Source organism: Polistes canadensis, unplaced genomic scaffold (assembly GCF_001313835.1).
Source record: "Polistes canadensis isolate GaletaPanama2010 unplaced genomic scaffold, ASM131383v1 scaffold_375, whole genome shotgun sequence".
Taxonomy (NCBI): Eukaryota; Metazoa; Arthropoda; class Insecta; order Hymenoptera; family Vespidae; genus Polistes; species Polistes canadensis.
In genome coordinates, this window is record NW_014569922.1 from 71,161 (window position 1) to 92,778 (window position 21,618).

At 29.3% G+C, this 21,618-nt stretch overlaps 2 protein-coding genes across 3 annotated transcripts; one reads left to right on the top strand and one right to left on the bottom strand.

Moving 5' to 3' along the window:
• Positions 1 to 2,919: 2,919 nt before the first annotated feature.
• On the bottom strand, positions 2,920 to 8,119 carry LOC106792081 (SRSF protein kinase 3). Its single transcript, XM_014758221.1, has 6 exons — positions 7,081 to 8,119; positions 6,388 to 6,601; positions 5,973 to 6,288; positions 5,235 to 5,816; positions 4,864 to 5,158; positions 2,920 to 4,778 (listed from the first exon to the last, which is right to left on the bottom strand). Exons 1-6 carry the CDS (start codon positions 7,311 to 7,313, stop codon positions 4,490 to 4,492), a joined length of 1,929 nt encoding a protein of 642 aa, XP_014613707.1. The 5' UTR covers positions 7,314 to 8,119; the 3' UTR covers positions 2,920 to 4,489.
• Positions 8,120 to 8,373: 254 nt separating this feature from the next.
• Positions 8,374 to 14,343, top strand: LOC106792085 (roquin-1). 2 transcript variants are annotated; one of them, XM_014758227.1, is made up of 15 exons: positions 8,374 to 8,522; positions 9,124 to 9,286; positions 9,366 to 9,792; positions 9,976 to 10,115; positions 10,201 to 10,534; positions 10,606 to 10,846; positions 10,930 to 11,096; positions 11,172 to 11,434; positions 11,543 to 11,647; positions 11,739 to 11,950; positions 12,021 to 12,133; positions 12,217 to 12,358; positions 12,440 to 12,509; positions 12,588 to 12,779; positions 12,875 to 14,343. In XM_014758227.1, exons 2-15 carry the CDS (start codon positions 9,125 to 9,127, stop codon positions 12,992 to 12,994), a joined length of 2,688 nt encoding a protein of 895 aa, XP_014613713.1. In that variant the 5' UTR covers positions 8,374 to 8,522; position 9,124; the 3' UTR covers positions 12,995 to 14,343. The 2 variants fall into 2 exon arrangements, with proteins under 2 accessions (XP_014613713.1, XP_014613712.1); XM_014758226.1 differs by having other exon boundaries at positions 9,940 to 10,115; positions 12,875 to 14,342.
• Positions 14,344 to 21,618: the final 7,275 nt, after the last annotated feature.

Sequence of the window (21,618 nt, forward strand, 5' to 3'; positions counted from 1 at the left end):
TAGAGAAAGAATTAAAAGAAAAATTAATAAAGTAGACGCGATCCATCAAAACTATCTTGCGATGATAGCAACGAATTTCAATGGCCATTAAATCTTCTCACAAAAAATTATACCAATCTCTATTCGCTATTTACTCTAATATTTACTGTACAAATTTGACAACATTGTCATTAAAGGATGCGAAGTCGCGATTACACTTACAGCTCGCGTGCTTCATTTGGTAGCTTACAGAATCAATTAAAACAGGCATTATTTCGTAGGGCGCATCATTAGCTATTCGAATCGTCTATAATCTTAAGCGCGTTCCATATTAATTACTGTATTACAAGTAAAGAAGACCTTATTTATTCGGTGTTTTTTTTTTTCTTTTTTTGTTTGCTTTCGTCACAGAGAAAATATCGTACTCCTCATATGCGTCACAATATCTTTGCTTTTACACAGAACAGTGGTTCATAATAAATCATAATTTTCATTTCAATAACGAAATTAATAATTGTTTTTTTTTCTCCTTCCAGATATAACTACACAATAAACAACACGTTTCTCTTAAGTATAACAAAAATTTGCGCAAAGACTTTTGTCGAAATTGATATCTTGTTAGTGACAGCAGATGCACATTGCTTACATGAGATCAACCATTGAACAGGTTTCCTTTGTTTTTATCAAATATCTTGTTGACATAAAACGAAATGACTATAATCCGTAATAATAAATACTTATATAAATAAAATCGCTTACCTGGTGGAATACACCAAGTACACAAAGAAACAAAATATGATTTTATTATGATCCTTGTACGTATACATAAGCCTATCAACATGTCGATATGAAACCCTTAAGTCTTACCAAAAAGAATAGAAAGGAATACAAAAAAGAATGAAAGGGAACAATATAGAAAATATTTGAAATGATGAAGCAGGATAACATGAACGAACCAATGATGATTAGTATACAGTGTATACACTGTTTTTTGTTTGTTTTGTTTTAATATAAAACAGGAAACAATTTATCGGCGGAGAGCTCAATGATCAGTTAATATATGAAAATGCAAAACTTGTGTGTACGCACACACATGATGTTTTAAACTTATGTAGAGAGTTTCAGGCATAAGAAAGTATACAGGATGTTAAAAAAAAACATTCAATATTTATATAGTACACAGAACACACTATAACTACTGATGTGAGTATAACAGTCTTATTGTTAGTAAACATAGGTAGAAAAGTCAACTGTTTCTGACATAACATTTTTCTATGTTAATATTAATATTTTTTTTTGTTTTTTATTATATATGTTATATTATATAACATTTTCTATGTTAATATTGAGGTATAAACATTTAAAAATGTTCACCTTTCAATTTATGTTTACTAAAAAAGACTTTTTCACTTGGTATAGAGTGTTCTCTATGAGCTTTATAAATATTGAATGATTTACTTTAATATCCTGTATACAGTTCGGAACACACAACGAAATAAGACAATTTGTGTGCATTCGCTTCATTTTCAAAAGAATATAGTAATAAATATAGTGAGTAAAATTGATATTTGGAAACCACAAAATTTTTATTTTTTTATTTCTATAGCACTTTTGCGTAAATTATTTTTTTTAAATATTTAGATCTATATGTTTATCTATATATTTTGCTAACAATAAAAATTATTTCAAATGTCAAAATACATCTTATGCAAACACATTTTTATTTCTGTTATATAGTAGGTGTTTCATATTTTATAAATTAAATTCTTCCTGCTTCTATTGTTGCACCATTTCTTCGCTTATCTTCGAATCAAAAATGTTAAATTTAGTTTCGGCCCTAAAAGTAACGTCATTCCACTCATGTGTTTTTCTTTAAAACAAATTATTTTGCGTAATTTATTCGTTTTTTTCTATTCGCTTTGTTCACAAATGTTTGTTTTTTTCGAATAACTCTTTCATTATATAATTACTTTCTTTTAACATTCTGTATATTATATTATCGAAGGACGTACTGTTTCTTCAAAGAACTTGTTAGTTAATTTTCATGCATTCAATGTAGAATTTTATTTTATTTTTTAGATAATTTCCCTTCTATCACAGATATTCGATTTCTTTAATTGGCCTCTTTGTGATTTCGACTGTATACGATTCTCGTGTTTAAATCTTCTAATGTCTCATAGTATGGTGCTCTTATTTATATTAAGCATGACAACTAGTCTATACGATTTTCTGTTGGTATTATGAAAAATCACAAGTTCGCGTTTATTACAATTAGTATTAATGTTACGTACTATTATGACAAGTAAATTTCACGAATATCGAAATACAAGTAATTGTACAAGGCTTTACATTATCCGTACCGACTACTGTGTTTATAAATGAACATTATTTTCGAATTTCGGAATTAATGAAAGTTGTTAAATTTCTAAGAGTCTGAATATTAGAGTAGCGTTAAAGTCTAACGTTATTTAATTTAAAATGTATTACTTAACAAATATTATAAATTATAAAAAGAAAATTGTTATATTATTGTTACTTAGATATAGTCTAAATATTAATATTATATTTGACCATTTGTTTTTATTTGATTTTTTTTCGTTATAAGGAAAATTATAACGTGGAAAAATAAAAATTTTGCGGTGTTTGAATATTAAAGTTACTCACTGTAGTTCATTGCAATGAAAACAATAAAATATTAATCATCCCATAAGTAATGTGATTTTTCCTCATTATAGACAGAATGGGTAATCAATTTTTCTTTTAATATTTTACAGTTATTGTATAATCATACTAATAAATATATATATATATTATTATTATAGAATTTATACAGTGTTTTAAGTGATTGTGTGTATATTTATTTTTTCACATGTTAATTTAAGAGTGAAAAAATAAAAGTCATCATGGAAGTGTCGATAAAGGATTTAAAGTATGTTTTGCTTTGGGCATTTAATCAGGGCAACACACTGCCACAGCAGTAAATGATAAAATACAAAAAATTTATGATCCAAAATAATTTCAGCATTTTCGTTGTAGAAATTATAGTCTTAAAGATGAATAAAAATCGGTATAACATTAACAACTTCATGATGAAAAGTTAATCGCCAAAGTATTGAAAAATTAAAAATTAAGAATATTGCAAATAATGGTGATAAATATATTAAGTCGTTTCAAAAGTTTCTTGTTTTTGTACACTTTTGTAGAATATTAAAAATTTTATGTTATTTAATTGAATTATATATGGTACAGAGAAAAGTAATAAAGCAGAATGGATCATATACAAAATTAACTAAGAAAACGCAGGAAGCTTTTAGGATGATCCAATATCTTAGATTAAAGTTGCATATTTTTTTGTTTCGTTATTTAAAAACTTATTTTAAATAACCGTATTACTTTGGGATGATCTATCAATACATAAATTTGCACAATCAAAACTAATATTGCTTCAGATACTTGCATGTTAGACTCATATTTCTAATATAATATATTAGTTTAACAATCTTTTCTTTACTCAAATATTTGTGCCCCTTTAAATATTCCGTCAAAACATATTGTCTCATATCGATTTGTGTTCACACTTATTTGGCTTTATATACCAAGAATCTGATGACCAACTCTCATTTGATATTAATCATTCGTACGTTTGAATACATTGTAAATTCGTAGAAATATTCTGTGCATTAACTACATCTTTCGGCATGTGTGTATGAGTATTTTAAAATATCTAATGCAACGAGGTAGTGAGAAATTTACATTGTATGTCTAACAGTTTACACAGAAAATTGTAAATAACAAAAAGAAAAAAAAACTTTTATTAAATTTGACTTTAACCGCAATTATCTTAAAAAGAAATGTAGTTAGGTGAAGTTATGTAAATATGTGTTTTAACGGGCCTGCCCTTAAATATCTATAAAGTATTTTATGAGTGGGTACTCTTGGAATACTTGTAGATAAATAAAGTGACCGGTACGAAGGATGTAATGAATGCATAAAGTAATAAAATACTATTTACTTTAATTTAAATTGTCATCACACTAAATGAAGATGATTTAACAAATTTATAATTACACGTATAGGCGGCTGATGTCGAGAGTATTTCATTAGGAAGCATATTTCAGTATAGACAAGATTTTACACAATCGATTTCTAACTCTTAATAATATCGAGACATTGTATTTATCAATATAATTTATTATCGTCGCCTATATTTTTACATTATAATATGCTATGTTTGTGTCATATTTAGATTCCATTTTACATTTCGTTTGTGAAATAGAATATGACATAAATATAGGATATGAGTGCCTAGTAATGTATTCGTTTTATATGAAAATTGAAATTATAATTGAATATAAAAATTTCTTTTTTCTAATCTCTGCTTCCTGTCACACTCTCGACTTTTAATTGCATCAGGGTTGCAAAGAGTAAGGATCTCAGAAATTTCAAAATAAAAGAATTAAATAAAAAGAAAAAATCAGATAAAATAAAATAAAATAAAATAAAAACAGGATCACTTGATTTGCAACCAAGGGTGCTTCAGGCACTCAGCAGCGGTAGCACGCATACTTGGATCAAATTCTAACATCGGAGTTAAAAATTCAGCAAATTCACGTGCTTCACTGGGTGACCAATCATATTTTTCTGTAAGCACCTCATAAAGTCCCCACGGCTTTAAACCGGTAATATGCTTCAATTCACCTTTTTTGTTAAAGTACATTTTTGAATTTTTTCCGGAAAGCGCTATACGTCTAGGTATTTCTCCGAGCAGTTCTATAATATGAGCTAAATGGTCTTCGTCTCTAAAAATATTTTTACAAAATGCATATATACGAATGTTATCCATTTTAAAATGATATTCTCAATAAAATTGTGCCAAATACTAACCTACAATATTCTTTACCACTATGTGGCTCAAACAGATAATCACCAGTAGCCAATTCAAATGCCATACACGCTGTGGACCATATATCTGCTGAAGTATCGTAGCCTGATCCTAACAATACCTCTAAAGATCTATATTGACGTGTTTGTATATCATCTGTAAATTTTTTATGAACCCAGCATGCATTTCCAAGATCAGCTATCTTTACTTCAACTTCACAATCTACTGTAGCTGGATCAAGTGGTGCTACGGATGCCCGTTTTAATTGTTTGCTCTCAGGTGGATTTAAATTACGTCCTAAATATATAAAAAAAAAAAAAGCCAAAATTAATAAACCCATGATCATTTCATAATTTTAATAATGAAATCTAACCTTCACTACATTCGTCCGTATCTTCTGGATCTCGTGGTAGAGTAGTACTCTCACCACAACTTTTGTCAACGTCACACAAAGTCATATTCTCCACTTTGTCTGACCGATTGGTTGACTGATTTTGTATTTTTTCTCCACCTGCTAAACCATCTACTCCATTGACATGTAACGATGGTGCAGATGGTTCTGAGATTTCGGGGGAACCTTTACTTTCCGTATTATCTTCTATACTTTCTGTATTCACGTCTTGATCTGGACTATTTGTCTCCAACTCGCCATTTTCTCTTGTAATATTTGCAAGTTTATTTTGCTCTTCTATTTCCTCTATTTGCTCCATTTGTTTCTTCAATAATTCGTTTTGCCGTTTAGCCTTCTTCTTTAGTTTCTTCTTTTTATTTTTAGACATTTTGGAATTTGGCGTAGGTTCTTGAAATTCTTTGGGCGCAGTAGAAATTAATGAAACTGGTAATTTTATACCCATAGAATGTAATTCTGTTGCTTCACAAGCTAATTTTTTTATATAAGTCTTATCAACGCATATAAGAACATTTTCAGGTTTAATATCTGTATGAATAATTTTACCTAAAAAAACATAACATTAAATATTACGTTTTTATGGTAAACAATCTTTTGCGTTATTTATATTTTTAAAATTGTAGATATTTGATTTATTTAATCTGTCCACATGAAAACTTAATTTAAGGTAATAATCAATTTAGTTACGTTTCGTTTTCTTACATTTATTATGAAGATAATCTAAACCTTCAAGGACTTGACGGATGATGCGTTTAACATTGTTTCTTGGAATTCCTCTATAGCTAGATTTAATGATTAATTTAAGAAGATTATGTCCAAGCACTTCGAATACCATGCAAACATGAAGACCATTAATGCCACTGATTTTGAAGTCATTGAGCAATTGGACGGTCTTATTTCGTTTAGGATCAATAGGATCCGTATCACGTACATCTTTTAATAATTTTATTTCATCTAAAGCAGTCTCAGTAAAATGAGTTGCGGATTTTACTACTTTAAGTGCCACAAATCGTTTGTCCTATATATGTAAAACAATTTTAAAGAATTAACTCATACATATATTCAGAAAGAGTATTAGATGCAAATGAATTATCTTTTAATATTTGTATTTACATACCTGTAGATCCCAACAAAGCCAGACCGTAGAGAAATGACCCCAGCCAAGTTTTCGAGTCACATGATAACGACTTAAAAACAAATCCCCTATCTTCACAGGATGATAACCTCCTTTGCAATAATCACTGCTATCTTCTTGCTCTTCATCTTCGCTACTGTACACTTCATCGTCATCCTCTATTGTTTCATTGCTGGAGCTGTGACACGGTTCCATTCTACAAATTTAATCGATCGTTAATAAGATTCTCATATCTTTATGTTTTTCCTGAACATGCAGCTGTTATGTTTGTGTTTATGTGTATGTGTGTGTGTGCGCGCGCGCTATTATGTAGATGTATATTTATATACATTATTTCCCCAAATATGTAAATAACTTTAAAAATGACAAAAGAAAGGATTCGTCGTCATTGACACTAGTGATCTATCATCGCACTAATATCGTAAAGATCGATTTATTAAAAAGACAAATTAGCTTCCGTATCGTCGCATAAAGAAATTAAATTTTGTTTATCTTTAAACCAATTGTAAACTGAAAGAAAAAGAGTTTATTATTATGTCCTTACTAGAAAACGGAGGAAATCTGGATAGAACAAAATAAGACGTTTGTTTAAATTGAAAAAAGAATATAAAATATAGTTGGGAATAATTCTGGCAAAGTCTGAATAGATAATATTTTAATGATAACCGGTTATACCTATTCCCATTATCGTTAGAATATGGTCTCTGGCCCGAAGAGGCGTCTTGAAAGAAATCGGATCCTTGTCCTTGTCGAGCGACGCTTGGCTGTGGTTTCGAGCACTGTCCGGTGGTTGAGGAGTCCGTATCACCCTGAGAATTACCCTTTCCTTTTCTTTTACTCGGCTTGTGCCTCTTTTTTTTTGCCTGAATCGCTAGGACTCGTCTGTTAACGTCTGTCTTTGCGCTCATACCGTCTGCTCAGAGTCACCACCGATATTCGACGGCGGAGCCCCCTTCTTTTCCACGACACTCACTCTTTCTTTTTCCTCTCCGAACTTTGCCGCACTTCCGCCCTGATTCTTTTACGGCCAATCGGTCAAACTCGCGTCTTGCGCCTCGTCCCAGGCCCTGAACGTTTAAACGTGCCGTATTATCGTTTCATTTCTACGCCGCTCCGCGCTCTTCGTTCTTCGCTCGGCGGTTGTTTGAGTATGGCTGCCCCCGCTGCCGCTGCCACTGCCGCCTCCACTGCCACCACCACCACTACCATCAACAGTAACAGCTCTATCACTACCATTACCATTAACACCACCTTACGACCACACCAGAGTACCAATACTACAACATGAATACAGTCAGGACCTACCACTATCACTCCACCTTCTTTACTATTGGATACTACCGAACCTCACTACTGTTCGTTTTGTTCTTTTATTCCTTTTCTTCTTGTTGTTATCAACAAATTCTTTCCCGTTTCGATTAGCTTCGAACACCGATTTTTATATCCTATCTTACCGTATTCTTGATCTTATGTTAGTGGACTCTTTCCTGCACTCTTTCAGACACTTTCTATCCTGCGTGTGCTTCATCAAACATCGACAGTACCATGATCTTTCTCCTTTCGTCGTCTTTTTTTTTTTAGCACGGTCAGTCACTGTAACTTATTGCACTATCGACTATACGAATGGTGGTTTTTCCACGTAATCTTCTGTAATTTCTATTCTCGATGATCTGCAAAAATAGTCGTGTGTTTATGCGATATCAAAATGCTCCAATTAATGGACATATTTAAAAAATGTCATTTCTGATGACTCGACCAATCGCAAAGTGGTATCAGCGTTACTTCTTTTTCCAATGGATTAAACAAAATCTTATTGGACGATACGTGACATATAACGGTTTTTATTGGCTGTTTCTTATATAGCAATGTAACTCCTTAATGTATCACATAACGTTCATGAGAATTATTCATAATAGACAAGAGCGCCATTCGACGAGTAAATGAGGTAACCTATCTTTCTAGATTATTTTCCTCGTGTATGCTAGTGACATAAAAATGTCTATGGAGATCATACTGAGCTTATCTTATCTGTGATTCATCTGTTCCTGCTTTGATGGCAGAATTATGTGCGAAGTAACTGATTAATCAATGTGATGTTTTGTACAAACAATAACAAGGTGAGTTTAGATATAATAATAAATGTATACGTTAATTCTTAATCGAATCGTTATGTGATACAATGATAGAAGCACAACTATGTTTTTTGGGGATAAAATGTAGAACAGACGTCACGAGCATTTATTGCAAATAATTAAACAATTTTATTGCGACGATCATGGGACAAGAATGTAAGTAGTGTGTATTTTTGTGCGTGCCTGTGAGTGTTCGTCTGTTGGACTGTTTGTACGAGAGATAAACCTTGATATATTAATATTATTAATTCTATAGAAATATACACATTTACGAAGTTACCTAAATAGTTTTCGTTATAAAATATAGAAATAAATGTCGCGATGAGCATTTAACATTGAATTTTTATTTGGAGATGTATTCAAATAAATTCTTACAAGTATATTGCTTGCAATATGCATTAATATTTTGAGAAATTCAGTTGCACGTATTTATCCATTGTCTATTGAAATATTTCAAATTGTTAAAGTATGTAAAAAATATTTCATTTTCATATAAATTTTGAGTCCTTTAAAATTTACAGATTTAATCGAATTGTTATTTTAATAAAAAAATAACTTATTAAAATATTTTGTTCCTATGTTTTAGAATGCCAATACAGGCACCACAGTGGACTGAATTTCTTTCTTGCCCAGTTTGTTGTCATGACTTTGATGTGGCTGTACGGGGTCCGATATCTTTAGGATGTGGTCATACTATATGTCGTACATGTCTAGCAAATTTACATCGCAAGCAATGTCCTTTTGATCAGGTAAAAAGTCTACTGTCACTTCATATAAATTATAGATATTATATATATAATGCAATGTAATAAATAATATCATTTTCAGAGTACCATAAACACTGAAATAGAAAGGTTACCAATAAATGAAGCTCTGCTTCAATTAGTTGGTAATACTGTTCCAACAAATGTTGCGACATCTTATCAAAAATTATTACCGCCCGAAGATCATGCTAATTATTTAGTGGCTAAGCGCTGTGTAGAAGAATTAGCACTTTATTTAAAACCATGTCAAACAAATCCAACTATAGCAGCAGGAATGGGACTTGTGTCTCGCCCTATGCAAAGAAAATTAGTTACGTTGGTAGGCTGCCAATTAGTAGAACCAGAAGGAAGAGCACGTGCTGTACGAGCAGCTCGAAGCCTAGGAGAAAGGTCTGTCACAGAACTAATATTACAACATCAAAATCCCCAGCAGCTTAGTGCAAATTTGTGGGCTGCTGTACGTGCACGCGGTTGTCAGTTCCTTGGACCAGGTACAATAATTACACTCTATTAGTAATTACAATTTTATTAGTATTAAAATTTTAACTTTCTCAATAATATTTTCTGCACAAAAACTTATTTTTCACTTCCCCTTGTTTGATACTCTTTTTGCTTTTTTTTTTTATTCTTTCTACTAGCAATGCAAGAGGAGGTTCTCAAACTAGTTCTTTTAGCTTTGGAGGATGGTTCGGCACTTTCAAGAAAAGTTTTAGTAATGTTTGTGGTTCAACGTTTGGAACCACATTTTCCACAAGCATCAAAAACAAGTATTGGACATGTAGTGCAGCTTCTTTATAGAGCCAGTTGCTTCAAGGTAAAGTTTATTTATCTTCTATAATTATCGTATATCAGACAATCTATTTCCATAATATTTAAAGTAATAATTTATGCATAATTAGGTATCCAAACGAGAGGGTGATTCATCTTTAATGCAGTTAAAAGAAGAATTTAGAACATATGATGCATTGAGAAGAGAACATGATGCCCAGATTGTTCAAATAGCAACTGAAGCTGGATTACGAATAGCTCCTGATCAATGGTCAGCTCTATTGTATGGAGATACTGGTCATAAGTCTCACATGCAAAGTATTATTGACAAGCTACAAACGCCACAATCTTTTGCTCAAAGTGTGCAAGAATTAGTTATTGCCTTACAACGTACACCTGATCCAGGACAACTTAGTGGTTTAAGGCCACAGTTAGAATTATTAGCTGCCATAGATCCTAGTCCAGGTATTTACATTTTTTTCATCTCTTTAATATATGTTATATTTATAAATGTATAATATATTATTGCTATGTAGAAACAGAACTACCCACATTAGCTGAATGTCGCGCAGCATTGGAAGCTGTTAGAACTGTAGTTGCAGCATTGGTGGAATTCATTCAACAGCATGGAAGTAGAAAATGTTCAGATGGCACTCATAATATTGGTCCAAGTCAACCAAAGTATAAAGTGAGCATGTGCAGAGATCTTGCTCTTAGAGGATCTTGTCCAAGAGCTACAAATTGTACTTTTGCTCACAGTGACATGGAACTTGACAAGTAAATTTTCATTAATTAGATAAGATATTTTCTTTCCTCATTATAGCATTACATTTTTCTTTTCTTTTTACGTTTTTGGCCAGGTATAGGTCAAAGAATCGAAAGTTGAGTATCAGGTCAAATTTACCTTTGAACAGTAACACGGAATTAAAAACAGATAAATCTATTGTTGTTCAAAACAATAAGGTTTTTAAACAAAATGAAGAGGCACCTTACCATTCCATAAAACCACATGATATTCATAGGGATAGTATGTAATATTGTAATGAAGTAATAATTGTCATTTTATTTTCAGAGTTCTAAAGTATTCTTATATTCTTTATAGGTTTTACTTCATTGAATAAAGTTAATCCAACGCAACATCCTATTATTAATAGTGAAAATAATTTTGTTGGATCTGTGACAAATTACATGTTAGCACCACCACAAAATTTATCACATATGGTTCCAGTGAAAAACATGGATATTCATTGTCCTCATTATATTATGCCTGTAGCATCTTTAGATTATAATACAACAGATATGAATATGTGGGATTCGCCGCAAATAACGTCAGGTGTAACTAATGGAATTTCTAACAGTAAAAAGGTAATTTATAAAAATGAGTGAATGTATATAGAATGTAAAAAAGTGTTAATTGTAAATATTTTGTATTAGTTATACATAAATGATCGTGTATCTATATATTAATTGTAGCAACGAATAGTAGCAAAAACGTTGGCAATGTTATTACAACGTAGAATGGAAATTCTAAATCAACTTGAAACTATAGTCAACAAGCAAGCTCCACAAATGAAAATGGTATAAGAAATGAACCTATACTGTTTATGGTTCTGCATATGTCATGTTATATAGTGTATAATATTTTGTTTTGTTTTGTTCTTTTTTACAGAATTGTGACATCCAAGGAGATGTGCTTTCATCGAATTTATCGATATGGACAAATTCATCTGGAAGTCCTATAGGTCCTTCATCAAATATGAGTTGCAGTAATAATTTTCGATGTGCAGATCCTCTATTATTGGATGATGAATTTGTACCATTCGATGCATCATCTTCGAGCAAATACGGACCAATATCCAAAGTATCAACAACCATGATAAGGTTTGTATAATAAATAAATGGTCTTCCTCCATTTTTTCTACATCTTCATAATACTTCAATTTTTCATAAGATCTCCAAATGGTGTATCACCTACAAGTTTGTATAATGAGGGTCCACCTACAATATCTACTTTTCGACCTATGCCTCCTAATTCCATTTCATCGTGGTATTACGGCAATCAGCGTATGTATGAATAATAAAATTATTCTTCAATGATATGTCCCAAAAATAAAGTCGTATTTGAGTGATATTTATATTCGTAATAGCTTATACACCTATTGGTACAAACGGAGGAATGCAATCTGTTACAACATCTAATTATGGGGATGGATATATTGCTCTTGGACGAAATATATCAGAATCACAGACACACTCACAACTTTTGCAACAGGAATGTATGTCGAAAGAGTAAGTTTAAATGTACTGATTGGATTGATAATTTACTAAATATTTTATTGGTTAAAATGACTTTAATAACATTTATTATAGTTTAATCTTGGAGTCACAGAAAGTAAAACAACAATTAAAACATTTAGAGAAGAAAATAAATGATTTAAAGGTACCACTAATTCCTTAGAAACAATCGTATTTTGTTTTATTAATTTTGAATGTGTTATAATATTATGAATGTTCGTAGATTGCAACACAAGGTGCAACTTTAACAGCCAGTGAAAAACTTGCACAGGAATTGCAAATGATTGAAGCAGGTATTAGGGAAAAAGAAAAGGATGTAAGAAATTGGAGTCCGTACGGTACTGTACCATGGATTCAATCATCAACTAGCTTACTTACAAATCAAAGTTTTAATCAGGATTATAAGACCGAAGAGGTAATAATTTACTCTTATAATATATAACGACAATATAAATTTTTTAAATATATTTAAATTTTATATATATATATATTTATTTTAATATTATTTAGGAAGATACATATGAGGTTGGTATTGCAAATGATATGCGTGAATTAGAATTACGATGGGAGTTTGAACTGCAAGAACAAGAGAAACATTGGTCAAGTGAAGAAGATAGCTCAAAAAAGTAACATAATTTTGCAGTATTAAATATTAACTCCCAGATCTGACAATGATTCAAGATAACACATGTGTTTTCACATGTTTGTATAATTCTTGAAGAAATCTTTTATGCGTCAATGCGTTTACTTCTATAATTGGATAATCGAAAGTAAGTAGAATTTTTACTCTTTGCATAAAAAAGATCTACGATTATTCTACTTAAAATCAACATTATATATAAAGGATGATTATATGAGCATTTTTAAAACAGCATAGATTTATTATCTGATTGAGATAAGTGAACCCTTTTATTAATACTATAGTATTGTATAAAGTGGACTCACTACTTTTGCATATACGCTTTTGTAATCATCGATTTTGTAATATTTCTTATGCATAAAAACAACACCTTTCTTGATATTTAACATTTTAACTGGGGATAACTCGTTATAGTACTCTTTGAAGACTAGGCATGTCGTCTATATTCTTTAATATTATACATATTATAATATTCTTTAATAATCGTGTAAAGTGCAAATTTTTATTTAATATGTTTACTGTTATTACATAAAATATTTGCGCTTTTGGTAAATTAACTTCCCATTTAAAAGGTTAAATATATTAATTATTGCTGTTAATATGTGATATTTTAAAAAATTTGTTAAACATGTGACAATTTATAAAAGCAATTCGTTCAACCAAGCCAGAAAGTTAGATTGTTTTTACTTATATTATTTTGCTGACATTTGAAAATTATTTAACGTACTTGGAAACTTAACAAATCAGCTGCCGCTTTGCCAAATACATTCAGACAAGCGAAAGGTAGTTGTTACTTGTAATAAAATAAAAAATTTCATTGAAAACAAATGGACATATGAATACAGATTTGTTAAAATTTAACAGAAATTGATGTCAGTGTTTTATAAACATGACAATGTAGTATACTCAATTTAAATGTTTGCACAATGAAGCAAAACATACTATGATACAGAAACATTCTAAAGGAATGTTATTTAACCTGAGTGAAGGTTACATGATAAAAATATACAATTATACATAAGTATTGCAGATAGGTGAAATTAACATATATTGTCCAAATTTTATATAATTATTATCATTCTGGTCATCTATACTAATTCGTTATTGACATACAAAATATTAATGATAGAATTTTATTATCCTATGTAATTTTATATAAACAGAATTTTGCTTAAAAAGAATATAAGCATCTCCTGCATAAAAAAAGATTTTAAGTTGTATAAGAAACTAATATAACCAACAAATTATAACATATATTATCCTTAAACATCTATAGAATAATTATAATAATTCTATCATGGTATTGTGTTTTTAGTATGTTCACCTATACAAATAGAAGAAAATTATTCAAATAAGTTTTCCATATTGAAGTATTTATGGTACTGTACTAATACTAAATTATTTTTGGCTTTGAACGAATTTATTAGTGTTATATATACATATATATATTTTATTTTAAATTTAAACTTTTTTTTTTTTATTTAAAAGTCCTATTTTCAAGCATACCGTAATTTTCATAATTCTTTGAAAATATGTAAAAGTGACACAATTAAATATAATATTAGGATTCTATTTAGCAAAAATTAACCATAATTTTTATTTTTATTATTTTTTTTTTTTTAATAGGATCAGAAATCGAATGAACAAATTGTCTTTTTAATTTCTATTTCTTTGTCAAAACTTTAAAGAATTTACATTAATACTATCATTATATATTTTGTCTTTGTCGATCAATAAACGATAGTTGACCAAAAAACTAGTGATTACAAATTTGTTAGCGATTGCCGACTTGACTTTTTAAAAGAAAACATATTTTTAAATAAATTATCCATTTCTCTATATAGAAACAATGTTTATAGATCTATAGATATTATTTGATTATAAATATAAATCTATCAGCTTTTTAAAATCGATATGTTGATGAAAAATTTCCTAGGATAAGATATGTTAATCAACTTACTGTGCTCTTTTATGGCATCTTAATTAATGCATTGAAATAGTTTTTAGGTTTTCTTATTTTTATGAAATAATATATAATATAAATATTACACAAGAATTCCAGTTTTAGTGGAAGAAACATTATTGATTTTTTGTGCAAAATGAAGGTTGACTCATTATGCATCAGAATTTTAGTTAGTAAACTTATATTTGTTTATTAAGTATCCATTGATAACTTACTTGAAGTTGGCAAACAATAATACTATTCAGTATAATAATATATAATTAATTTACAATGTCTGTTTTGTTATGTTATATAAATTTATTGGAAATAGTAAGAAGTACATTTACATAACTAGATTTTTAGCAATTATAGAGACAATGGTGCAATTTTCTTTTTACACGATATCTAATATCAGAAAATATAAAATGTTACGAGTTATACAAATAGTTTTCATAGATTAAATTTGTTTATTAGATTTTGTATGCGAATGAATAGCAAAAATTGTTTACTTCATATTGGAAACTTATTATTAGTGTTGGATAAATTTTAGATTATTATTCTTTTTTATTGTATTAAAAGACTTATTTTCATTGTTGCAAAATATATAGATGGAATCAAAATATAAGCATTCGTTTAGTAAGTATACTTTGATAAAAACAGACTGTTTCCATTTTGCTAAAGTCATTTCACATAAACAATTTAAAAATTGGCCATATTAATCAATATTAATGACAATATTGCAAGAAGGGGCCATTTATTAACACGTTTCGTGCTAAGCTGTTTTTGCTCGACTTTTCATTCAAGCTACTTCATGTTTTGACGCATTAAATAAATATGTCAGCGTGTATCATTGGTGGTATACAAGATCTAAATGGAAAGTTTAACGTGTACAATCGGTGGTACACGTGGCACGGAAAGTGTTAATTTTGCTCATAAATAAAAGTAATTGAAGTAATAAAAGAACTATTTTCAGAAGGAATAGATACAATATGTGAAAATACTTATTAAATTTCTTTTTAAATAACGATTAAATGATTCTGCAGTAGAGACTTTAAGTAATTTTCCGAGTTTAATAACTATTCTAATTTATAAATAATTACGTTGAAGTTTAAATTGCGGCTACAGTATCTATATTTTATTAATGGTTTTACATTAGGAACATTGAATAAAAATGGAATGGTTTAGTTTGAACAAAGCAAAAGCAAGATTGAAAATAAAAATTTCAATTTTATTTATTCTCTTTTCAGGATAATTATATTCGTATCTCATATGAAAAAAAATTATATTTTATTTCTTGGGTACAAACAGATAAATTCGATGTATCATTTTCTTAATAATTCCTAAATATGCATTTTGAAAACTGCTATGATGTTTATCTCTTACATATACAATTTATGTAAGGTTTCAATCTCTTTCCCGTTGAAAGTTTTGCGTAGAATGTAAAACAAGGGATAAAATTGATGGAAGATTACAAAGAAATATCTAGACTTTCTATCAATTTTATCGGTTTCTATATGTAATCTTATTCTGCAAGAGCTCAATGATAGCTCTAATTATTTTTTCTCGTTTCTATACATAATGTGAAGCATTAACTTGAATGCAGAATAAAAGTGAAGAGGGCTGTGTACAATGGGAAGTAATAAGCGCAACAATACTGTTTGTGCAAGCTTCAGATTAATTGCATGTTAAACATGTCACTATGTCTATAATAATACACACATACCTATGTTGATGGTATGAAATCATATACAATCTATACTAACGTTCTTTGTTTGAACATACAAAACGATAATGATTATATACATATCGGTATATAATGTATAGTCAATGCACTTGGCACTTAGCAGTACAGATCCTTAATAGATTCTTTGTTATATTACACGCTTAATAATTTTAAGTATCTTTCTTTTTTCAACATTTATTAAGTATTTATTACATAAAATTTGTAGACTACACCTAAATCGGTGTTCACAATATACAATTTGTATATTGTAAATTTACTTTTTCTAAATATTATGTAAAAGTAGAAAATTGGTCACTTAAAACATTAAGAATAAATATACATGCTATATTAGCATTATGCTTTATATAGTAGTGGAATTTGAGTTTATAATTTAAATACAAACAAAGGTAAAAAAATATTAGTAAAGAGCTCTGTTTTATGGAAGACAGATTTTTATGTCTCTTTTATTATCTTACAACATGTTGAAATATAAGAAAACTTTGAAAAGACTTATTATATATGTATATGGTATAGTATGTTAGTATCATATATATATATATATGAAAAAATTATTAAAACATATATTTTTAAATATTCGTTATTTTGGAAAGGTTGCTAAATGTACGGCCACGATGTGGAATATATTGCATAAAATATTCATTTCCGTTTATTGTTTCTTATCATTAACATCACACGTTAGCATGTGAAAAATAGATCTTTTACGTATAAATGTTATCAACAATGGACTGTACTGAACAAATTTTTATTAAATTGCGTCTTAATTGTCCATGCGATATAGCTGTGTAAGTCTGATGTATTTTTCACAAATGTACTGTAAGTGAAAGTGTAATATATTTATCTACTCAATATTTTGTGTCAATCATTTGACCCATTGTGATCTTTCATGTTTTTAGTTATAAATATATAACTTAATTTTGTTTAGTTTGTAGTAAAAATACGCGTTGCTTGTTTTTTACATAAGATATGTTGCTATTATAAAAAAATATGTTCTTATTTAAAAGAAACAAAGTTGATTTGGGAGAATTTCATTAAATAATAAATAATAAATTTTCCTTTTGAAATCAGAGAATTTCTGTTTGTGAACAATGTATGCTAACTCATGTGAGCATACTTGAAATAAAGGAAAAGAAAGAAAGTGAAAGAAGTAGGGAAGGTACGACAATTGTGGTGGGGGAAATTATAGGTAAGGACTACCTGTAAATGTGTATAAAAGTTATTAAAAACATTATAAAGTAGTTAATTTCTGTATATTAAATGGATAGAAGGAAGCATATAAAATATGTTAAACATTATATTGAAAGTAAAACACCATTGCCCAAGTCTAACTACGAGGAGGTAACCGCTTCTCTGAAGACCCAAATTTTAATAAATATTAATTAAATTTTATTCGCCAGTATAACATTCACAGATGTACATATGTCGATATCTAAAAGAGAAGTGACTAAAAAATAATGCAAGTAATAGGAGGATTTTATGCATGTAATTTGGACCAGTAACGAAATAAAGTTTAAGAAAGTCATCTAAAATTATAAAATGGAAATATACTAAAATTATTTTCTATTTAAAGTACGATAATATGTACGTAATGTTTAAACCAGTACATATGTATTTAAATAATTTGAAATATAAAGAGAGTGCATTAGAATATTAAAATAATTATTAATTATTCGTTAGAGAATGTTGTCTAACACCTCGGAATATATGTTCGGAGCTCCGTCCTTTTCAAAATACACCGTTGAAATGGATCATTGTCCTCTGAAAAAATACTTTTATTGAAAGTTGTTTATATGACTTTTCGAACCTAGCACATGTGTATAAACAGAATAATCAACAAATAAATAAAATTTTAGATTATAACGTTTTCATTTTAGTATTTTTTTAAATTTTACGTAATTGTTTAAACTAATGTACATTTGTTTAACGTTTTTGTGCAGCAGTCACTACGGAGGGGGAAATTTTCATCGAAAAGAACATCACATCGAAATTATTTAATATTTAAAGTATGTTAATACGTATAGGTATGTAATGCTTATACTAGTACATATATGTTAAAACAATCTGAAATATAACGAAAGTTTATTAAAATATTAAAATAATTGTTAATTAATCGATAGAAGTGTCTATTATTGTCTAACACCACAGAATATATGTTCGAAATTCCGTCCTCTTCGAAATATACCGTTGAAATGGATCATTGTCCTCTGTGAAAATACTTTTATTGAAAGTTGTTTATATGACTTTCCGAACGTTGCGCACATGTTTATTAAAGAGAAAAATACACCCAAAAAATCCAATTTTAGATTATAACGTTCTGATTTAAGTATTTTTTTGAACAAGATACACATCTTGAAACATTGTATTCTCTAAAATTTTATGAATATTTTCATATCGATTTATAACTCGAGTAAGTCTTTTGCACGTAGACAAAAGAGTGTACTTTCTTTAATATAGGATTAAATAGAATCTATTACACTAACAAGGAACCTTACGGTTGTGCCCTCACGGATTTTAACGAGCTTTGGTATATTAGTAGTATACTTATAGGATGTTATCGTGGTAAAGTATTTTATTAAAATGCGAAACCAATTTTGTGAAAAAAGCTTTCAGTTTTCATTTTTGTTGCATACATGTTTATATTACCTAAAATGCGACCATCTATCAAGTGGCGCGCTATCGCAAGTGGTAGCGTTCTTGCTTTTCGTGCTGCTAGTTTACTGTTTGACCCTTCATGGGGGACTTTTTTTAATAATTTTTTTCTATCTGTTTTCCAATTTTTTTTCATATTTCTTAATTTTCAAATATATATAGGAAAGAAAAAATTATTTATCATAAAAAAATTAGAAATAATAAATTTTTTAACATCTTGCACAAATGATAAAGGAAAATTGAATACTTGAATTACAGTTAACATTTTATTTTTTAACAGGTATATGAAAATTTCAATATATTTACCAAATAATAATCATATATATTCTAATCATTAACAATTTCATTTATAATTTTTTTATATCTGTGGGTTTTAACATTTATTGTACATTTACTATTATTTATTAAACGCAGGTTCCAGAGTGATAGTTATCGTAAAAGTATTCAAGACAATAAATTTTTTCACATCTCGCGCAATTAATAAAAGACGGCTTATTACATAAACAACGATTTTTTAAAAGATTTGTTGGAAAACAAACCTGATCAACGTTTATAAATATTTCTCTTTCATTTGGTTTTAATAATTTTGAAGCGTACCATGCATATCGAATCATTTTGTGAAAAATTTTTGATGACAATTGGTAGTGTACTATTGATTGTATCTTGATTCAATCTTCACGAGAGTTGATTTCTCGATTTTGTTCAATTAAGTATGCACAATTCTGCATACGCTTTAATAAATTTTTAACCTGCCTATAAAAATAAACATCGCAGGGCTGAACAAGAGAAATACATTTTGGCTGAATAACCTTGATAGTACAGGTTGTCGATTGATCGTCATTTTGAAATATTTCGTCATACAACTCGGGCTTTGTTTGCCCTCCCCAAGAGTCTATGATTAAGAGAAACTGTTCATTTCCTACATAAGATTTTAAACAATCTTTAAGGAAGTTAGTATATAATATTGTCGTCAGTTTTCCAGACTTTGAGGAAGTTACAACGATATTTGTATATTTGGAAGCATAAAAATCTACTGCTTTTTGTACTCTAGGTCCAAAATGTACGGTAGCTTCTTGCAGACATACAAATACTTTCGGTAAAATTTTCGCAGATAAAGTAATTGCATATTGCGCTGTATAAGAATGCGTAATTTTATTTACATCATTTCTTATAACAGGATAAGGTTGCTTCCTTTTTTAGTAAGAGTTCTATTATAGCCAGATTGATACTGGCACCTTGAAAACAGGAATGGACATAAGTTATACAGAACAAGTAAGTGTAAAATTAAAATCGTCGATAATTTTAGGATTTTTTGCATTTACATACCTGTTCGATCAGTATTAATTACATAGTCTTCATTGAAATTTGTTATGAATTTCAATGTTTGTTTCTGAAATATTGCTGCAGACGCAAAGGGATCTTCTATTGTTGCTGCTTCCTTTTTTAAAACAAATTTCGTAATTTTTCGTTGACGATTACTCTGGTTCTTTTCATTTGTGCAAGATGTTAAAAAATTTATTATTTCTAATTTTTTTATAATAAATAATTTTTTCTTTCCTGTATATATTTGAAAATTAAAAAATATGAAAAAAAATTAGAAAACAGATAGAAAAAAATTATTAAAAAAAACGTCCCCCATGAAGGATCGAGCGCTAAACTAGCAGCACAAGAAGCGAGAACGCTACCACTTGCGATAGCGCACCACTTGATAGATGATCGCATTTTAGATAATATAAACATGTATGCAAAAAAAATCAAAACTTTGAAGGCTTTTTTCTCAAAATTGGTTTCGCATTTTAATAAAATACTTAAACACGGTAATACCCTTATAAGTATACTACTAATATACCAAAGCTCGTTAACCCTTTCGCTACGGGAGTGTGCTCCGTCGAAGTGACGCTGCTGTACGGAGCACCACGCCGCCAGAGTAGCGGCACTGAACGGAGCCATTGCTCCGAAAAATGTCTCTCCGGTCAACTAAAGAAAAACTGAGCTAATTGTGTTTCTTGGCCAAAAACTTGATATAATGATAACTCGACGACGCTGAATCGAATGGTGCTAATTTTTTTGCAATTAGATCAGGAGATCTTTGAGAAAAAGGGTAAAAAAGAGTAAAAAACGGCCGTATTTTAGAATCTAGGCATTTAATCGAAAAAAGTTTCAAACAAAAGTTGTGTTAAATTAAAAAATACATAAAAAATGTTCTAAGGTGTATCTTCGTATGTGCAAAAATAAGCGAGAAAATGAAGGTGAAAGGTAATTGTAAGAGAGGGGTCAAGCCA

What these genes read in the sequence shown, in the direction of transcription:
- LOC106792081 (XM_014758221.1), bottom strand. Translation starts at nt 7,313, where the DNA reads ATGAGCGCAAAGACAGACGTTAACAGACGAGTCCTAGCGATTCAGGCA. An exon ending in AGATTATCTTCATAATAAAT is followed by an intron (nt 5,817 to 5,972) that starts GTAAGAAAACGA and finishes ATGTTTTTTTAG; the next exon opens with GTAAAATTATTCATACAGAT. An exon ending in TACGGACGAATGTAGTGAAG is followed by an intron (nt 5,159 to 5,234) that starts GTTAGATTTCAT and finishes TTATATATTTAG; the next exon opens with GACGTAATTTAAATCCACCT.
- LOC106792085 (XM_014758226.1), top strand. Translation starts at nt 9,125, where the DNA reads ATGCCAATACAGGCACCACAGTGGACTGAATTTCTTTCTTGCCCAGTT. An exon ending in TGCCATAGATCCTAGTCCAG is followed by an intron (nt 10,535 to 10,605) that starts GTATTTACATTT and finishes ATTGCTATGTAG; the next exon opens with AAACAGAACTACCCACATTA. An exon ending in AAGCTCCACAAATGAAAATG is followed by an intron (nt 11,648 to 11,738) that starts GTATAAGAAATG and finishes TCTTTTTTACAG; the next exon opens with AATTGTGACATCCAAGGAGA.